The sequence below is a fragment of the Rhincodon typus genome, chromosome 2, assembly GCF_021869965.1.
Source record: "Rhincodon typus isolate 14 chromosome 2, sRhiTyp1.1, whole genome shotgun sequence".
Lineage (NCBI taxonomy): Eukaryota > Metazoa > Chordata > Chondrichthyes > Orectolobiformes > Rhincodontidae > Rhincodon > Rhincodon typus.
This window is the reverse complement of record NC_063333.1, coordinates 63,178,698-63,198,081: the sequence shown is the minus strand read 5'-3', so window position 1 is coordinate 63,198,081 and position 19,384 is coordinate 63,178,698. Positions and strand designations below refer to the sequence as shown.

At 40.6% G+C, this 19,384-nt stretch overlaps 1 protein-coding gene across 1 annotated transcript in view; it reads left to right on the top strand.

The window, feature by feature from the left end:
* vwc2 (von Willebrand factor C domain containing 2) overlaps positions 1-19,062 on the top strand; it is a 150,118-nt gene extending 131,056 nt beyond the window's left edge. The window contains exon 3 of the mRNA XM_020512617.2: positions 18,753-19,062. Coding sequence (XP_020368206.2) covers positions 18,753-18,904 — 152 coding nt within the window. The 3' untranslated portion in view covers positions 18,905-19,062. The remainder of the gene's footprint in view (positions 1-18,752) is intronic.
* Positions 19,063-19,384: the final 322 nt, after the last annotated feature.

Sequence of the window (19,384 nt, the reverse complement as noted above, 5' to 3'; positions counted from 1 at the left end):
ATAATTTGCCTGGATAGCACACAAAACAATACTTTTCACTGTATCTCAGTACATGTGACATACAATATTAAATCAAATGAAATCGAAGAAAAAGATTGCATTCTATCAGCCAAAGAAAAGAAGCTGAGAATAAACCTAGCAGGAGAAAGAACTCTCAGAAGATGAGAAATGAATGTGTATCTGTTTAGCTGGGAAGTTTGAATGCATTTAATGCAATTGAAGTTAAAATCTGGTCAGCTGAATTTAGTCAGAAGTTACATGACACCAGGTTATCACATTTATTTGAAATCACAAGCTTTCAGAGTGTAGCTCCTTCATCAAGTGAAGTGAGATAGAAGCACAGAGAACTCAGAATTTATAGGCAGAGAGATCAATGGGCAGAGAGATCAAAACATCATACAAATGGTGTGATTGGAGTGTCCAAAAGTAAGTCCTTGCAAGTGATCCGAAGTGTTAGAATGTGTGAATAAAGTGTCAACAGCTGAATAACAAGTGAAGGGATAACCTATGATCAGATTAAATGAGGCAGAGAAATAATTACAAAAAATTAAAAATAAGGTGGTGCTGGAGACAAACCAAATGACTGGAATAGCATGCTAGGTATAAGAGTTGCATGCCGAGGGTCTAACCAAAGTAATAAATAATCCAAAACTGTACAAACTAATTAAGATAGAGAGATAATAACAATTTATCCAGGTGATAGTTACAAAACAGGACAGCAAGGAAGATTTTACAGATACAGAGCAATGTGGTGGGGCCACATGTAGCGCGACATGAACCCAAGGTCGAGGCCGTCTTCACGGTTATGGAACTTGGCTACCAGTTTCTGCTCTGTATTGCTGTATATCTCGAAGGCCGCCTCGGAGGACGCTTACCTGAAGATCCGAGGCTGAATATCCTTTACTGCTGAAGTGTTCCCCCATTGGGAGGGAACATCCCTGTCTGGTGATGTCTATTCATCCGTTGCCATAACATCTGCATGGTCCCTCCCATATACCATCCCTGGGGGCATCCTTGTCTGCAGCGTATGAGATAGACATCATAGCTGAATTTAGTAAATACCTACTCAAGCATGCATCTATTTGTATAATATATATCAAATTAGTTTGGTTGCTGATACTTTAGAAAATGAACTAAAGTCACAATCCATATGCTGTTCACATTGGAAGTAGTATTTTTGGGACGACTTTAACTTAACTCAGTGGGGAAACTGAGAATTGCATGCAAAGCTGGTTTTGCAACTCGACCAATGTTATTTATCATTGAAGTCAATATGAAGTTATGTGAATCCAGGGTCAATCCTGCCAAGCAAATCAGGTGAAAATTGAACCCTTTCTGTCAGTAAACATCAAATACTTTCCAATGGCTATGAATGCACTGAGAAATATTACTAATTTCACAGATGAATAAACAACATCTGGGACAGAATCACAGACTGCATCACAAAGCACTAGACTTGACACATTAATCAAAGACTAGGGATCCTTTTTCCACAGATTGATGTCACATTCATAAGTATAATATGGAATATTACATTTTAGACAGTGGACAGGTCTGGGGTTGACGTAACATTAAGAAATTGAGATATCACAATTGTAATGTATCATTTCAAAACCACAACAAGCTAGGTCTTCAACATGTCACTGGTAGCTGTCATAACTGCATATTAAGTGTATCCTCAGGGAAATAAAAAATTGTATTAGTTTTTCATGTAGCTCCCTATTAGTAAATAATTGTTTCAACTTCAAAATAATCAGCAGCACAGATAAACAAGATTAAAGGTTAGTTCATTGCACAAGTATTGCTAAAGGTTGTATAAGTAAATAATCATAACGTTATTAGCTTAAAGATTTAAAGTAAGGATAAAAATTGCTTATGAAGATGAAAAGGAGATCACTTCCATCAAGTACAATGGCTTTTTCGTCGAATGGTCAGAAGTTATTCCCGAAGGTAGTTTGAGAGAAAACGGTCCCAGGAGTGAGTGAAGACTCCTTTGTTTCATTTTAATGTGATATGACAAGAGCATGGGTGAGGTTCCCCAATTGGTTACAGCTCCAGATGAGATACTCGAACTGATAAGCTGCTCGGTGGGGAGGGATGAACTGGCTCCCCTTCTTTATTCATCCACCTTATTGGTTGGTTGCAACAAGATTAATTTAAAAACGGATCCCTTCCCTTACGGATATCTTCCTCTCAAATCCAAATGAACTTGTGATTTAAAATGAGCAATTTAACCAGGCTTTCTGAATGAAGAAAGAGTGAGTTTCTTAAATACCTTACGTGATTAGAAATACTACCACAACTCTCACTCATTAGAAATAAAAGGGGACTCCCAAAAGTCAGAATTGTTTGTGAACAGTGAGAGAATTGAACTTTGTGGTTACTGCAATAGAGATTTCCATCACATTGACATTGATAGTTGAGTCGTCAGTTTCACAATCCTTAGTTCTGTAAATTGTGATTCTGTAGTTCTGATTCCTTTTAAGTACGACTGAATTCCAGCATTCAGCATGCGAGAGAGTCCTTTTGTTATCCTGTTTCATTTTTGTCTGCTGCTGGCTACCTGGCTTCTAGCGTTTGGAGTGAATCTGCAACACGTCCTGTCCAAGATGGTGGTGGGGTAGGGGTCCTGTGCTGGAGCTCATCAGCTCTGACCACTTTTCATTTTCTTTTTTTTCCCCCTTTTTTAAAAATTACTTGACCTGAGCTTGGACGGCTTTAGCAGCAGCAAGAGCCCAGTGCACAGACCTTGAGCGGTCTGGAGCCAGGCCCAGGACGGGGACCTTGAGTGGGCCTAGTGCGGAGGAGAGAAAGCCCAGAATTACTTGTCTGGACCAAGCACAGAGCTGAAATGAGCGACTGCTGCATCAGCAGAGATAACGTTAATGAGGTAGCCCAGCAGCAAAGGACAGCGCCTGAGGATCAGTGACTTTGCTGTTGGTTGGGTCCAGTGTAGATGGCAATGAAGCAGTGGCTGAGGGATAGCGGCACAAGCGTCATTGTCAGTGATGAGCTGGTTCAGGTCTGATGGACTCTCTTCAAGCTATATCTATTTTTTCCTTATTGTTAAATTATTTAAAATGGCACAATTTCGTGGCAACAAATAAAAGCTTTTGCTGTATTCCATTGTATTCTGACTGTAAAGTACGCATGGCAATAAAAATCAAAATGAGAGGTAGCTATTGAGTAGCTCTTCAGCTGTGATCTTCTCAGCACGTTAATGCTTGAACCCAGACTGGTACACATGAGAATGTTCAGTTCCATTAATACATCCGAACAGAGTTAAAACTAGCTTTTTAACTCCTGTCCTTGTGTATTCTTCAAAAGGAAAAACACAAATTGTCTCTGCAGTTTGTGATGTCATCCGCAGCGGGTGTCTTCCTGTTGAGCAGAGAGTTGTCAACGTCTTATGATCTTTGTAGTTGCAGTCCAATCAATTTGATTTGCCTGTTGCTCCCTTTGAACAGCTGTTGTTTGAAGTTCCCTTTTTATCCTTAAGTGTGACATTCTATGTGTTTCTTTCTCTTTCTCCAGACAGGCACTTTTTAATTTATCTCCACAGATATTTTTAGCTGCACTATTCTTATTTTTGAAAAAAACAGTTTGGAATTACAGGTTACTAATGTTCACAGTACTTCGTGATTCTGAACTATGCTTATGACTTATGGCACTGGCCTTTGGTAGACTGGTTCAGTAGAGCTGTCCTGGATGCCTCTGTCTTGAGAAACAGTCCTTGCTTCAAGCTGCCTGTCTTGCAGAATTTCCCATTTACATTTGAAATGTTTTGTCAAATGAAATTCGTGATGTTCAGCCTGTCATTGTCATAGAGTCATAAAGTCATATAGCACCGAAACAGATCCTTCAGTCCAACTCGCCTGGGCCGACCTAATATCCTAAACTGACCTAATCCCCTTTGCCAGCATTTGGCTCATAACCCTCTGAACCCTTCCTATTCATGTACCCATCCAGATGCCTTTTAGATGTTGTTATTGCACCAGCCTCCACCACTTCCTCTGGCAGCTCGTTCCATACATGTACCACCCTCAGCATGGAAAAAGTTACCCCTCAGGTTTTAAATATTTCCCCTCTCACTTAAACCTATGCCTTCTGGTTTTGGACTCCCCTACCCTGGGAAAAAGACATTGGTTATTTACCCTATCCATGCCCCTCATGATTTTATAAACCTATAAGGTGTCTCTAGAGCCGTTTGAAATTCTGCAGTCTCTGACCTTACCGTGTGGTTGCTGTCCCCAAACTTATCCTCCTGCACTCTATCTTTCATCCTGTTTAAAGTATCATTGTTTTGATCTATTTTTTAAAGTTCCAAAAACAATGTAAAACTTATCAAAAAACAGTAATTACTGCTCCAAGAAAGTGAGGAAATCAGCTTCAGCTCTGAAACTTGCCCCCAAAAAAGGAGGAGCGCATAACAGCCACATCCTCTCCCATCCACCACTGTCATTCCTCACAACATTGTCCATCCTTCATCTCGTCAAATATGCAACTGTGTTCTTTGCTTCTTTTGTGGAATCACGTGGCTGGAGGGACAGAGGTGTTCATTGCTGCTTGGACCTTTCATGCTGCTGGTACCATATTTAAAACCCAGCTGGTGCTACTTCAGACATTAAAAGCCAGGAACTGCCTCTCACACAGTGGTGCTTAACCACTATCACCAAGGACATTCCCAAAACAAAGTTCACACCCCACTTTGTGAACAGGGACCTGAATGTCTTGACAAATGGAATGTTGGAGAGGAGGCCAGTCATTTATCCATCTGAAGGATATTATCTGCAGGAGACCACGCAGTCTGACCAACGCACAGGCAACAGCCTGGCTCAGTCCCGTGTCCCACATCAAATGAATGCACAGCAGTGCAGGAGATAGCTCAATGATCTCTGATCTGCACGCTACCTTTTTCTCTCTCTACTGCCTCTCACTCACACTAACTGTGCCAGTGTGATAAACTGCCTGCCTCTCTCTCCACACTAAAAAGGAATGCAGCCCAAAGAAGCTGGCAACCTGTAGCTGAGCACTAAGGATTCTATGTACTAACAGAGCAAGCCAAGAGCCATTAGATGCATCCTGTGTAATTGCATGAGTAGTGTATATGTGTGTGTCTGTTTGCAAAGCAACCTGGTAGAAACATGCAAGTTATAGGCGTTCCTGAGCTACTTCAAGTCATGCATCATCCTTATTCGGAAATATGTCACTGTTTCATCATTGTCGCTGTGTCAAGATCCTGGAGCACTGTCTCTGAAAGTGGGTGTATCAACATACCGAGTGCTGCAGCAGGTCAAGAAACATGCTTACCACCACCGGCTACATGGCAAGTAGGGAAGATGATAAATATTGGCCTAGTTAATGACACCAACATCCCATGAATGAATTAAAAAACTGCTGAACATGCTGTTTCTTCCAGGTACAACTGAGCACCAGGCATGGCAGATGACACAGCCAGCTCCTTTCCTCCTGTGTTTAATATTAAAAATCACGTCAAAGGAAAAACTGGCCAAGTTGAGGAGCAATTTTCCTTTTTGATGCTGCACAATATAAAACAGAAACGCAGTTGGAAGGAAGAGAAACAGAACAAGAAGGTTTTTTAATCCTGAATCATGCAATAGGCTTTTTTAGTAATCTTGGAATCCAGTTAGAATTTTGGGATAGCATTGTGCAAAGCATGCACCATGCACACTCCATCCTCTTTCTTCAACTGCCCGTTGTTACTGAGATGCTCCATCAGAAGAGGCACTCTGAAGCTAAGTTTTATTTGATTGCATGGGACTGGAAGGAGCAGAAGTCTTACACTAGGCTCCACAGCACCCTGGCCCATTTCCTATGAGGACAGGCCCAATGCCCCAGGCTTATTTTGCTTCAAGTCCTAACCCTGAAAGAGCTGCCTGATATTGCCTGGTTCCAAACCCCAGGGTTGGCACTGGGGCCACTTGCTTCTTTTCCACAGTCCTCTCACACAGTGTTAACATATCTTCAGAATGGCCCAGGCCTCCTGTTGACTCAGAATTACTACCAGTATCTCTGTCACACATCTCACTGCAGTCTACCTGCACCACACTCTTAACTGGCTTCCTGCCCTCATTGTCCAATCATTTTGCTCCCCTATCGCTGAATTGCTGTGAACATATTTAGAGACATGACAGGGAGTATGCCACCCCTGCTGGCCAATCATGCTTCTCAATTCAGTTACAGCCATTCATTCATTCATTCTAAAAGCTATGTCATCCATTAACTGCAATATTACAAAGATTGCACCAGAAATGCAGTAACCTCCAGTGGAAAACATCAAGCTCTGTAATTCCTATCTTAGAACAGTGATTACATTACAAATGTCCTTAATTGATTGTGAACCATTTTAGAACATCATGAAAGTTTGTGAGAGGTGCGATATAAATTCAAATTTCTTTCCCTCCAACTCCAAAACAAAAACTTAACCAGTTTTCCTGTAATCTTTCCTTGAAGTTACAGCAGATGATTTGGGGAAACCTTAAAGAAATTCATGCTGGTTATATTCCGCAATACATGCAAACAGCTAATTTGCAAAAATCTGCATTGTTTTCCTATTAATTATTTATTCAGCGAAGAATTAAAAAGATAAAAAGCTTCCTAACATTTCAAAACATGCAAAGAATAAACCAGACAAATTTGAAAATGGCATATACTGGCCCAATTGTTCTTGAGTAGCTCAACATGGGTATCCAGAACACCGAGTACATTCATATCCAAGTGCTACTGGCTTTCTTTTCCTAGCTTTTGCCTCCGTGCGCCGGTGAAATTTTGTCATGACAGATTGTTTAATAGATTCAGAGTGAAGAAAAGTGATTGTCAGAAAATTCCTAATTTAGATCAGAAAATTTGGTGGAATTTTAACTGGCACCATTTTTACAATAGGAAATCACTGGATTCAATTGTATTCTTTCTTGCAATTGTAGCTGCCAGACCTTTTCTCACATGCTGCCGATCATTTTACTAGATAGACATGCAGTGGCTGCCTCTTTGCAGAAGGTGGAGTTCACCTGGTCAGTACTAACTCTCCACACATTCCCACACCCCTCTGTGAATTATAAATTCATCTTCCAGCATTAGCCCTGACCTAGGGGTTTTCCACTGGAGGTTACTGCAGTTCTGGTGCAGTCTTTAAAATACTGCAGTTAATGGATGACATAGCTTTTAGAATGAATGAATGGCTGTAACTGAACTGAGAAGTATGAGTAGTCAGCAGGGGTGGCCACTCTTAGCCGTGTCATCCATCATGCTGCGCAGTCCTCCCATCGAAGCCAGGGTAGTTGTGACCATTCATGAACCCAATAGCCTATTTTGTCCAGTGCACTATCATATCCACCAACCCTTATTCATTAAGGGACAAGAACAGAAGTTGCTGGGAGCTCAGCAGGTCTGGCAGCGTCTGTGAAGAAAAAAATCATAGTTAATGTTTCGGGTCCGGTGACTCCTCCTCCTCAGAAGGTATTCTGAGGAAGGGTCACTGGATCCGAAACGTTAACTCTAATTTTTTTCTTCACAGACGCTGCCAGACCTGCTGAGCTTCCAGCAAATTCTGTTTTTGTTCCTGATTTACAGCATCCGCAGTTCTTTCGGTCCTTATTCATTAAGTTTCTTCCCTTCACAATTATAGTTCCCTTTACATCCCAGCCTCCAATTTCTAGAATTGAGTTGGTTAGCTTCCCTACCACAACAGTGGCCCCTTATTACCCCTCCTGATTTTCATAGAGCTGACAGTCCTTTCCCCACACCCCTATTCCCCAGAACCGACTGTAGCCTACTCCACAGTCTGTAGTGATGCAGACCCCCTGACCCTTACCACTTCAGGCAGCTGAATGGTTGTGAGCAAGCACTGGGAATGATATCAGACAATGCCCTTGACTTGCTGTGTCCTGATCAAAAGTTGTTTCCGTTGACCTGACTGAGGACTACTCCCCTTAGATTTTGAAACACAGCCATTTAGTTAAAAGACATGCAGTGTGTTTGCTGTGTAAGCTGCTGGCACATGATGATGGAGCATGGTGTCTTATATCATGTCCACCCCAGTGAGACATCCCTGCTAACACCCAGGACAACTTGCCTGGCTTTCTGTCTGCACTGAAAATCAAGGCAAGACAGAAGAACTGTCAGCCTTTCAGCTCTGGCTGCGGGGATAAAGCACAAAAAGGCAAGTCAGAGACTAAGTATTTGTAAAGTGAATGAGCACTAATAGAGTAAAGGAGGAGCCCTGAGCTGCAACTGGTCAAATCTGTTTGCTGGGTGTCTGTCCCTGTGTGTAAAGTGTCCTGGCAGCAGCATTCCATTTAAGATGTTGGTGCAGTGTTGAAGTGTAGAACTGTATTGCAAGTGGGCCAGAGATGTGCCATGAAGATGCAGTGAGGCCAACCTCCGCTAACTGGAGGGGTGGGCATTCACGGCCTACTATGCTGGGGACAGTTGTCTAAATGGGAGAACTGGAATTGCCAGGTACCCTCACTGACTTTTAAATTGGGAATTATTGCTGCCTAGTTTCTACCCAGCAGGTGGGAGAATTTGAAAATTCATATTAATGAAATGAAATTATGTACTAATTGCATGGCGATCCTCTGTCCAATCACTAACAAGAATTAAACTTCTTTTCCTCAATATCAAGAATCGCATTTCTGCCGACCTCACCATATTTTCCAAACTGACTTGCTAATGCCCACATTGATTAGGAACTGGTAAGGTTCCGCACATAGCTTCTTACCTTTTGAATTCATCCCTTTTTTAATAAAGGTTCGAAAGACCATTAGGCCCAGCAAAACTATTCCTTTCTCAGGGATCCTAGCCATCAGCCTGCTTTTGCAGTTTTTTTTTGTCTTTCCAGAATTGCATGTAGTTGTTCAATTAGGCCACATATCTGTTTCAACATATGCCCCTTTTAACTTATTTCACAACTCTCTTACCCTTTAATGTTTGAGTTCTATTCTTATTTTTAACTTTTAAAATTTTAATTATATCCCTTTAGGTGTAGTCAATTATCTTGGAAATGGATTATGAATATAATGGATTTCTAATTTGATTTTTTACCTGATAATACAGTTACTTTATAGTTGTTCTTTAATTCTGTTTCCTGTGGTGCGAAAGTGTTGTCTTACTGTAGTACTTTAGTAAAACGTCATGTGGCCATAGGGTTTTAGGTATTCTAATAAATTTTCTTGTGCTACTTTGTCCCACTAATTAGAAAATTATTCCAATTAGTTCTACAAGTTTAAATAAGCATATATGTAGACATATGTGAGAGAAGTAACAAGATTGAATATTGGAAGTCTCAGTTGTGTTTGGTTGAATCCTTTTAAAATAAATAAAGCAAAAGGTTGCATGATTGCAGCTGATTAAGCACACTGGACCATTGTCCCAGAAATGTGCTAATCTTTCCCCATTTGGTTATCGATGATTTACGCCTGAGTATCTTCCCAATCTCATCAGGATTTGTTCCAACTAGAACTGGATGTAATAGAATGTTACAGTACAGAAGGAGGTTGTTTGACCCATCATGCCCTGTACCAGCTCTTGAAAAGCTGCCAAGTTAGTCCTATTCTCCAGCCCTATCTCCGTAGCCCTCTAACTTCTTCACTTTCAAATATATATCCAACTCTCTTTTGAAACCTCCTACATGTCCCAAAGGGAGTCAAGCTGAGGCATTTTCAATGCCAGACTTGGAAGGGACATAAACCTCTGGAAAGGTGTGATGGACAAGGAAGGTGTAGGGAAGTTAAACACCAGTGGAATCCTCTTCCTGACAAGATGCCTAGAGCATAGCCTGGTGATAACAAACACCCTATATCACTAGCAGACCTCATGGCAACACCCTTGCGTGGCCTTAGGGTCCCAATTTAAGGTTGACAGATTGGCTCTTGACACTGAGGAGCCAATAGGAGACGTTTATATGGTGGGGTCTGCCACTTGCCATTGCAGGTAATGGAGAGAGAAGCCACATTCAGCAAATTCAAAACATTTTGAAAGAAAAAAGTGGCCACAGCTTCCAGGTCACCATTCTGGATATAGGAGACATCACTGCATTCCAAGATATTCAATTGATAATTGTACTTTTGGCAGAGGAGAGCAAGGCTCAATGGCTCTTGTATTGATCCATTAAGATCAGTGATAGAGGATGAGCCGATTACATGCCAGGTACTGTCAGGTCTGTGACCCTTGACCTTAGGGGAGTGATGATAAAAGCCAAGCTGAGGGATCAACCAGGAATAGAGACAGTAAATGTTTTATTGGAGACAGGGCACTAAAGATGGAGGTGAGGAAGTTGTTAAGCTAAAAGTATATAACACCAGAAAAATCAACTCTCAAAGTAAAATTATATTAGCACTTTATAAAGGAAAAAAGTGAAAATGAAAAATAGCATGTAATGCTAAACAATAAGTAGCTAATCTTGTGGAATAGTTGTCAAATCTATATTTTTAATGTAATTGATAGTGTGAAGAATAGGCATCTGTGGATCTCTAAACTAGTACTCTGGTGTTAAATGTTTTCATAAAACCAATCAAATGCATTATTTTAGAACAACATGTAACAGTATTTTCCAACAGTAATGTAATATTCTTCTAACAGTTAATATAATGTTTTAATGTCTAAAGCCTTCTGATTGTAAATAATTACAAGGGGTAACATGAATAGAACCATTCGATTTACCAGTCCATCAAAAAAAACAATATTTCAACTCTCTGTTCCTTGGTTTTATTAAAACAGCTTGATGCTTCAAATCTGAACATAAAATCACAATTGTTAATAGTTAAGTAAATGAGTATTCTTCAGTTATGAAAATAAACTTCAATTTGTTTCACAAGACGAAACAAGTGTGTTCTATGTCCACGGACAGTCTTGCTGTCCCTGAGGTAATAATTTACAGTTATAACATAAGAACTGAAATTAAAAAAAAGAGTTAGCACTCAAAAGACAGACTAAGTAACATGTTGGTAAATGATTGAAAATGTCAGCACTAGCATGTAAAGATAAAGGCAAAGATTGTTAGAAGCATACCCAAAGGAAGATGGTTGTCGTTGTTGGACGCCAATCATCTCAACACTAAGAAATCAATGCAAGTGTGCCTCAATGCCCTCAGCACTTTTTTTTTATTCTTTCATAGGTTGATAGTATTACAGACTGGAGCAGTAATTGTTTCCCATTTTTTCAGCACCTTTAAAAAGGGACTGCCTTCTTAAAGTGCTGCAGCCCATGCAGTTTATGTACAACTGGGAGGGAAAGATCCAACCTTCTTCAGCTGCTGCATCCATGATATTAACAAAGTCAATTCCCGACTTGAAAGTCAGAGCAACCATCTGACAGTTGCAGCTCATTGATAGCTTCGACAGACTCCTTATGCTTCAATGCTCCTGCCAGGCTACTTTGTGGTACAAGGACTGCAGGCAATTCTAGAAGGCAGCTCACAACGACGTTCTCCAGGGCAAGTTGGAATGGACAATAAATGCTGGCCCAGTCAGTGATACACATGCCCCAGAACAAATAAAAATGCATTTTTTTAACCTGAGTACAGGTCCTGCAAAACTTTTTATCCCCCTTTAATCATTCATGGGAGGAGGGCATCACTGTCTAGGCATCATTTATTGCCCATCCCTAATTGCCCAGAGGTCAATTCAGAGTCAACCACATTGCTATGGGTCTGGAGTCACATGTAGGCCAGACCAGCTAAGGATGGCAGTTTCCTTCCCTAAAGCACATTACTGAACTAGATTGGTTTTTCCTGACAATTGATTCATGGTCATCATTAGATTCTTAATTCCAGTTGTTTATTGAATTCAAATTGAACCCTCAGCTGGGCTGAGAGGTGGCAAATGGAGTTTAATGGGGAAAAGTGTGAGGTGATTCACTTTGGAAGGAGTAACAGGAATACAGAGTACTGGGCTAATGGTAAGATTCTTGGTAGTGTGGATGAGTAGAGAGATCTCGGTGTCCATGTGCATAGATCACTGAAAGTTGCCACCCAGGTTGATAGCGTTGTTAAGAAGGCGTACGGTATGTTAGGTTTTATTGGTAGAGGGATTGAGTTTCGGAGCCATGAGGTCATGTTGCAGCTGTACAAAACTCTGGTGCGGCCGCACTTGGAGTATTGCGTACAGTTCTGGTCACCGCATTATAGGAAGGATGTGGAAGCATTGGAAAGGGTGCAGAGGAGATTTACCAGGATGTTGCCTGGTATGGAGGGAAGGTCTTATGAGGAAAGGCTGAGGGTCTTGAGGCTGTTTTCGTTAGAGAGAAGAAGGTTAAGAGGTGACTTGATAGAGACATACAAGATGATCAGAGGATTAGATAGGGTGGACAGTGAGAGCCTTTTTCCTCGGATGGTGATGGCTAGCACGAGGGGACATAACTTTAAATTGAGGGGTGATAGATATAGGACAGATGTCAGAGGTAGGTTCTTTACTCAGAGAGTAGTAAGGACGTGGAATGCCCTGCCTGCAAAAGTAGTAGACTCACCAACTTTAAGGGCATTTAAATGGTCATTGGATAAACATATGGATGATAATGGAATAGTTTAGGTTAGATGGGCTTCAGATTGGTTTCACAGGTCGGCGCAACATCGAGGGCCGAAGGGCCTGTACTGCGCTGTAATGTTCTATGTTCTATGTTCTATGTTCTGGCTGTTAACCCAGGTCTGCAGGATGTTATCTGTGTCTCTGGATTAACAGTCCAGCCATAATACCACTAGACCATTGCCTCCTCCTTGGTAAAGCCTCCCCATGTGCAATTCTTTTAACATGCTTTACCTGATGTGAATGAATGATAATTAAAGAAATGAAAGCTCAATTTTAAAGTTCAAAGAATAAATAAATTGCTTTTAAGTTCAGAAGTCCCTTGTTTCTTGACTGTTTTCATTTCTTTATGCTTCATTAAAGGTTCTGGACACCTTATTTAAGGAAGGATGTTAAAGCCCTGGAGAGATTTTGAAGGAGATTTACCAGAATGATACCAGAAATGAAGGATTTTAGATACAAGGAAAGATTAGAGAGATTGGTCTTCAGAAGATTAAGAGGTGACCTTATTGAGGTCTTCAAAATTATGAACAATTTTGACAGGCTAATGAAGGATATTCTGTTTCCACTAGTTGGTATGTCAGTAACTAGGGGTCACAACTTCAAGATTGTCAGCAAGAGAGCTAGCATTCACATGAGGAGAAATTTATTTACCCAGAGAGTTATTAGGATTTGGAATGTGCTGCCTGGGACAGTGGTGAAGGCAGATTCAGTGTGGACTCAATGGGCTGAATGGCCTGCTTCCACGCTGTTTGGATTCTGAGATTTCCTGCCAATTTACAACAAATAACAGCACTTACACTGTTTTGGCTTAAAAAAAAGATAAAATTCTCCTCAAAAGCATTATGCTCGAAAAAGAGAGCACAAAATTTGATAGAATGCATAAAGTGATATGAAGCCCTTAATTTCTACAGTGATGACAAAATATTTTGTAGTTCCTTTATGTAGGCTTTTTTTTAAAAATTAACGCCATATTCAAAATGTACAAGTCTGGGAAATAAGCCAATGAAAGTGCTTTGCTGTATTACTCCTGGCTGTTTTATAAAATGAAATTAAAAATTCATATAATCTTCAGCTTCTGTTTGATGCATATTCTACATCAGCAATGATCCTTCTTCCTATCATGGGTACATCAGCATTGATGGTTGTTGAGAAGCAGTTCACAGTAACTGCTGTTAATGTGATCTGAAATCAGTATTGCCATCCCTCAGGCTACAGAACTACAGGAAAAGCGTTGTAGAATGTGAATCCCACAACAATACACATGAATATACTTTGCGATGTTTGCCAAAACTGACAAATCTTTTTAAACCATTGGAGATTTGAATGGAAGCACCTTTTTAAAAGAATGACTTAAAGTTAACTGGTCGCATGGAGAATTCAGAAGTGCTATTACCTTCCATTAATTTTTGTAATTTATGGCAGAAATTTACATGATATGAGAGGGCAAGCGAGTTGGTGAAGACTGTTCTGAGTTCAAATCCAGATTGCAAACTCTGACAGCTGCAAGATTCTGAAATGAGCTCAGACTGTTTTTGTCCAGTCCCCATGGTGCAAGTCCACAGTATTGCCTTCAATTCAGCAGTAATTGTCGGTAATTGAGTCACTAGTACAGGTGGCATATTAAATGGAATTGTCAAACTGCAGGAATGGGATGTTGTCTCAGAGGTTGGTGTTAAAGTAGGCTCTTGTGGACTTTAAGAAAGAAATTTGATTGCTTGGCTCTGGAGCCATTGAGAATTACTTGCAACATTGTACAATTGCATAATTGTTCTGCGAGTTGTACTAATTTTTATTTTTAAAATTATTTTCATTTCCTTGCATTATGGATGACTAGTGAAAAGAATAAAAATAATACTGTACCAACATTGCTAATCAGTCTGTGTTTCCAAAGAAAGCTACTCTGCTTGGCAAGCTGAGCAATGTGACATGAATACTTACATTAATCTGAAGCAACAAAGTGGTTCATATTCATCGTTTTTACATATTTTTGACTGATTCCTATCTGTGTTGACACAGGAGGAAATCTCTCAGACAAAGACTTGACAATTTTCTAATCCTTAAATATACTCTGCTAACACTTTGGCATTTGGTTGGGCAGTGATTCAATTCAATGTTGCTTTGAAAAACTTTGCAAAGGAGTTTTCAACATTGTCATCCATCATGTAAGCATATTGCACTCCTTTTAGGCAAAACCAGAAATGAAAATCAGCCCTTTGCATTTACAAGTTCATGAAATTGTACACTTGAACTCACGACCTTCCCTCTCTATTCAGACATTTTACTGTCTTTCAACTGAGTCTATATTTCAATGCCTTGTTAGTCCTGCCATTATGTATTTATATAAGACTGTTCTTGTGAAGTAGATCGACATTTATTGCCCATTTGTAGTTACTGTTAAAGGCAGTGATGATTCACTTCTTGAACCACTGAAGTCTATGTGGTGTAAGTGAACAAAAGCACTGCTGGTGGGCTTGAAGTTTCTGGACTTTGACTCAGCAGAAGTAAAGGAATGGTTCCAAGTCAGTTTGGTGTGTGGCTTGGATGAGAACTTCCAGGTGATGGTATTCCATGCATCTGCTGCTGTGTCCTTGTTGGTGGTTGAGATCACAGGTTTTGGAACACACTGTCAAAGGAGATGGGTTACTATAATGCAATTTGTGGATGGCAGGCTGATGCTCCTTGCGGTTTCCTATGTTAGCCCAAATACCACAAAAACTGAGTTCTTGTTGAATCAGTCATCACGGAGTTTATTTAGAACACTAATTGTTACAATGCTAACATATTACAGACTTACACACATATTCTGGGTTCCGGGCGTGCTGATGTTCCTTTACATTACCTACACAACTGACTGACTACACTGAGTCCATTATACAGAGAGAGAGACTAAAGGTGGAGCATATACCTTTCCACCAGAATGTCACTTGTTGTGATATCATGTAAATGTCTCAAAGATATAGACCTATACACCTATTGCTGGTGTAGTGGACAGTGAAGAACATTACCTCAGAGTACAATGGGACCTTGATCAGATGGGCAAATGGGCCCAGGAATAGCAAATGGAGTTTAACTTAGATAAATGGGAGGTGCTGCATTTTGGTAAGGCAAACCAAGGCAGGACTTGTACACTGAATGGTAAAGTCCTAGGGAGCGTTGAGGAACAAAGAGGCCTTGGAGTGCAGCTTCATAATTCTTTGAGAGTGGAATCGCAGATAGACAGGGTAGGAAAGAAGGCATTTCGCTCACTTGCCTTTATTAGAGAGTGCATTGAGTATAGGAGTTGGGAGATCATGTTGTGGTTATACAGAATATTGGTTGGACCAATTCTGGTCTCCCTACTACACGAAAGATGATGTGAAACTTGAAAGGGTTCAGAAAAGATTTACAAGTATGCTGCCAGGTTTGGAGGGTTCGAGCTATAGGGAGAGACGAAACAGGCTGGGGCTATTTTCCCTGGAGTGTCAGCGGCTGAGGGCTGACTTTATAGAAGTTTATAAAATCATGGGGTTCATAGATAGGGTGCATAGCCAAGTCTTTTCTTCAGGGTAGGAGTGCCCAAAACTAGAGGGCATAGGTTTAAAGTGAGAGGGGAAAGATTTAAAAGGGACCTAAGAAGCAACCTTTTCACGCAGAGAGTGGTGCGTGTGTGGAATGAGTTGCCAGGGGAAGTGATGGAGGCTGGTACAATTACAATATCTGAAAGGCATCTGGATGAGTATATGAATAGGAAGGCGTTAGAGGGATATGGACCAAATGTTGGCAAATGGGACTAGATTATTGTAGAATATCTGATAAGCATGGACGAGTTGGACAGAGGGGTCTGTTTCCATTCTGTACATCTCTATGACTCTATATGGAATCTGTGCCATAATACAACGGAGACTGTCACAACTACAATAAAACTCAAAAAACTACAGATGCTGGAAATCTGAAACAAAACCAGAAAGTGCTGGAGAAACTCAGCAGGTCTGGCAGCAACTGTGGAAAGAGAAACAGAGCCAACATTTGAAATCTCTCACCACAGATGCTGTCAGACCTGCTGCCACTACTGTGCATGGGTGTTGAAGGGTGTGAATGTTCAAAGGTATGGTTAGTGTGCTGAATAAAAGGTTGCTTTATCCTAGATGTTATCAAATGTTTTGAGAGTTTTTTTGGAACACCAACCCAGGCAAGTGGAGAGGATTTCCATCACAATCCTAACCTAAGAAAAATGAAAGATACCTGTGTCTTTGTGATTTCAGGAAGTGAGTTACTGGTTGCAAAATCTCCAGGTTCCAACCTCAGCTTTGACCCATCATACTTTATATGGGTGGTCCAGCTCAGCTTTATGTCAGTGTTAATCTTAACTCTGTTTCTCAATGCCATCAAATGTCAATGTAGGGATGATTAGATTCTTGCTCATTTGGAGATTGGTCTGGTATGTGGCAAATATTGCTCACCAGATCAGTCCAACTCCAAATGTTGTCCAGGTCTTGCTTTTGTGGGCAAGGACTGTTCTAGTATCTGTCAAGTCATAAATGGTAGTAAACATTCTGCAATCATCAGTTAGCATCCCACCCAGACCCACCCTCCTTTCCCATGTAACCCTGCATTTCCCATGGTTAATTCATGTGACCTACACATCCCTGGACACTATGGGCAACTTATCATAGCCAATCCACTTAACCTGCATATTGTTGGACTGTGGGAGGAAGCCAGAGCACCCGGAGAGAACCCATGCAGGCATGAGAAGAATGTGCAAACTCCACACAGACAGTCACCTGAGGGAGGAATCAAACCTGGGTCCCTGGTGCTGTGAGGCAGCAGTGCTAACCACTGAGCCACCATGCTGCCCTAATCAGTAATCACTAACCACGTTTTGAGGCAATTACTTTCAGGTTTATAAAAAAGCTTGTTTATGACTTTCTCAGTTTTTTTCAACATCTGGAAACAGTTTATTTCTGTGTACTGCATTAACTTTAAAGAACTGGCCTTTTGGCTCCCTGTAAGATGGAGGTGGAGGAGGGTTTCTGAGTCCGGGGCTCGTCTGCTTTTCTTTTTGTTTCTTTCTTTTCTCTCTGGTTTATTTTATTTTACTCATCTGTTAGTGAAGAGCTCGGGTGAGGCGACGCCATCGGCAGTGGAGAGTAGGTCCAGCATGCAGATGCGCGGCAGCGGCATCGAAGATGAGTTTGGGTTCCCAACGACTTCCGCATCTTCGTGGCGCTCCTGGCACTGACTCATGGCTGTTGCTGCTGCTGCACAGGCAGTTTTGGGCTCCCAGCAGCATCTGTGTCCAGTGCAGATTCATGGAGGCAGCGACAGAGGTGGGCTTGGGCCCATTATGAGACCCGGCGGCATCAACAAGGTGAGCCCAGAGGCAAGGACATCAGCGGAGGCAAGATGGCATCAAAGAGTGACCAGCAGTGGCACTACGAAGGGGACTTGTGCCTGGCCACCAGGCCCATGGCCCATGGTGGAGCTCTTAACAAGAAGAACTGTAAAGTTGGACACTTTCTTTATCCCTTAATTTTTCTGCCTTTATATTCTGTCTTGGTTTATTTTTTGGTATTTTAAGATGGTGCCATAGAGCGGTGAAACTATAGAACACTTTTCACCGTATTTTGTAACAAGGTACATATGACAACAAATAAATCAAATCAAATTAACAGAAACATAGCTGGCATCGCAGGCCCAAACAGCTGGTGTTTGAAAAAATTAGCTCTAATACATGATGCTCCATATTGCAGCAAATTAACACAATATCAAGCAGGAAAAATGAAAGTAGTTCTTATTAAACTAAATAGATAAGAATGTACATTTCTAGTAACCACATTATTCCATTGTCGGTTAGTTTATTATAATACTTCAGATTTGGAAAGATTGGATGATTTTGCAGCCATTTTACCATGCCCTCAAGACTGAACAATCTACAACTTCCACAACGAGAAAAATAGTAAATTAATGAAATTTAATAAAATATGCTTATCTGTGTATTGTCAGTATCTTTATTTTAATAGAACCTATTTTTGTTAAAACACATCACCAGAAAATGTAGATATTTTCAAACTATTAAAAATCATTATACTTTACATATTATTTTGATACTTGAGAATCAATTTGTACATTGGACGGGATTGTAAAATAATTTACTTTCAATATTTGCCATGTGTTGGACATCCCAGTATGTACACACAATAACAAATAATGACAATACTGTTTTTCTCTTAGGACCCAATTGTTTTGCAGGAGTCACTATAATCCCAGCTGGACGAGAGGTGAAGATTGATGAATGCACAACTTGCCATTGCTCCTATGAAGATGGCACTTGGAGAGTTGATCACCAGGCCACTTGCATCAAGAATGACTGCAAGGAAATATAAACAAAAGATCGTGTGGATAAAGATTTTTTTTGCTATATTGAACATAAAATGGGACTGAATGAATGGTGTTTTTGTACATTCTGTATTGCATACCATACTTATATTGAATTAGTCATGTTATTTGTACTAAATCTGAGCAATAAAAAGTGACTAGTATATTTCAAGCATCACAGTCTGGCATTTTTTTAGATTTTCAGTGGATGGTAGACGTTTGAAATATTCTGTTCCAGTCTCCCCATCAGCTGTCACCTCCTGCAATAATACCTGTGCTCCTCAATCAAGGTGCAACATGATGCTTTGAATAAAGGTTAAGAGGAAAGGTCAGCAAGCCATCTAAGAAAAATCAGAGGAGAGTAATGAAAAATAGTGTACTGTCACTATAGCTGCAAATATTTTACATTAGAGTAAATAACTTGAAAACACGAAATGCAAAAGAAACGTGTATAGTGATATTTTATGGGATATTAGCAACAGTTGCTT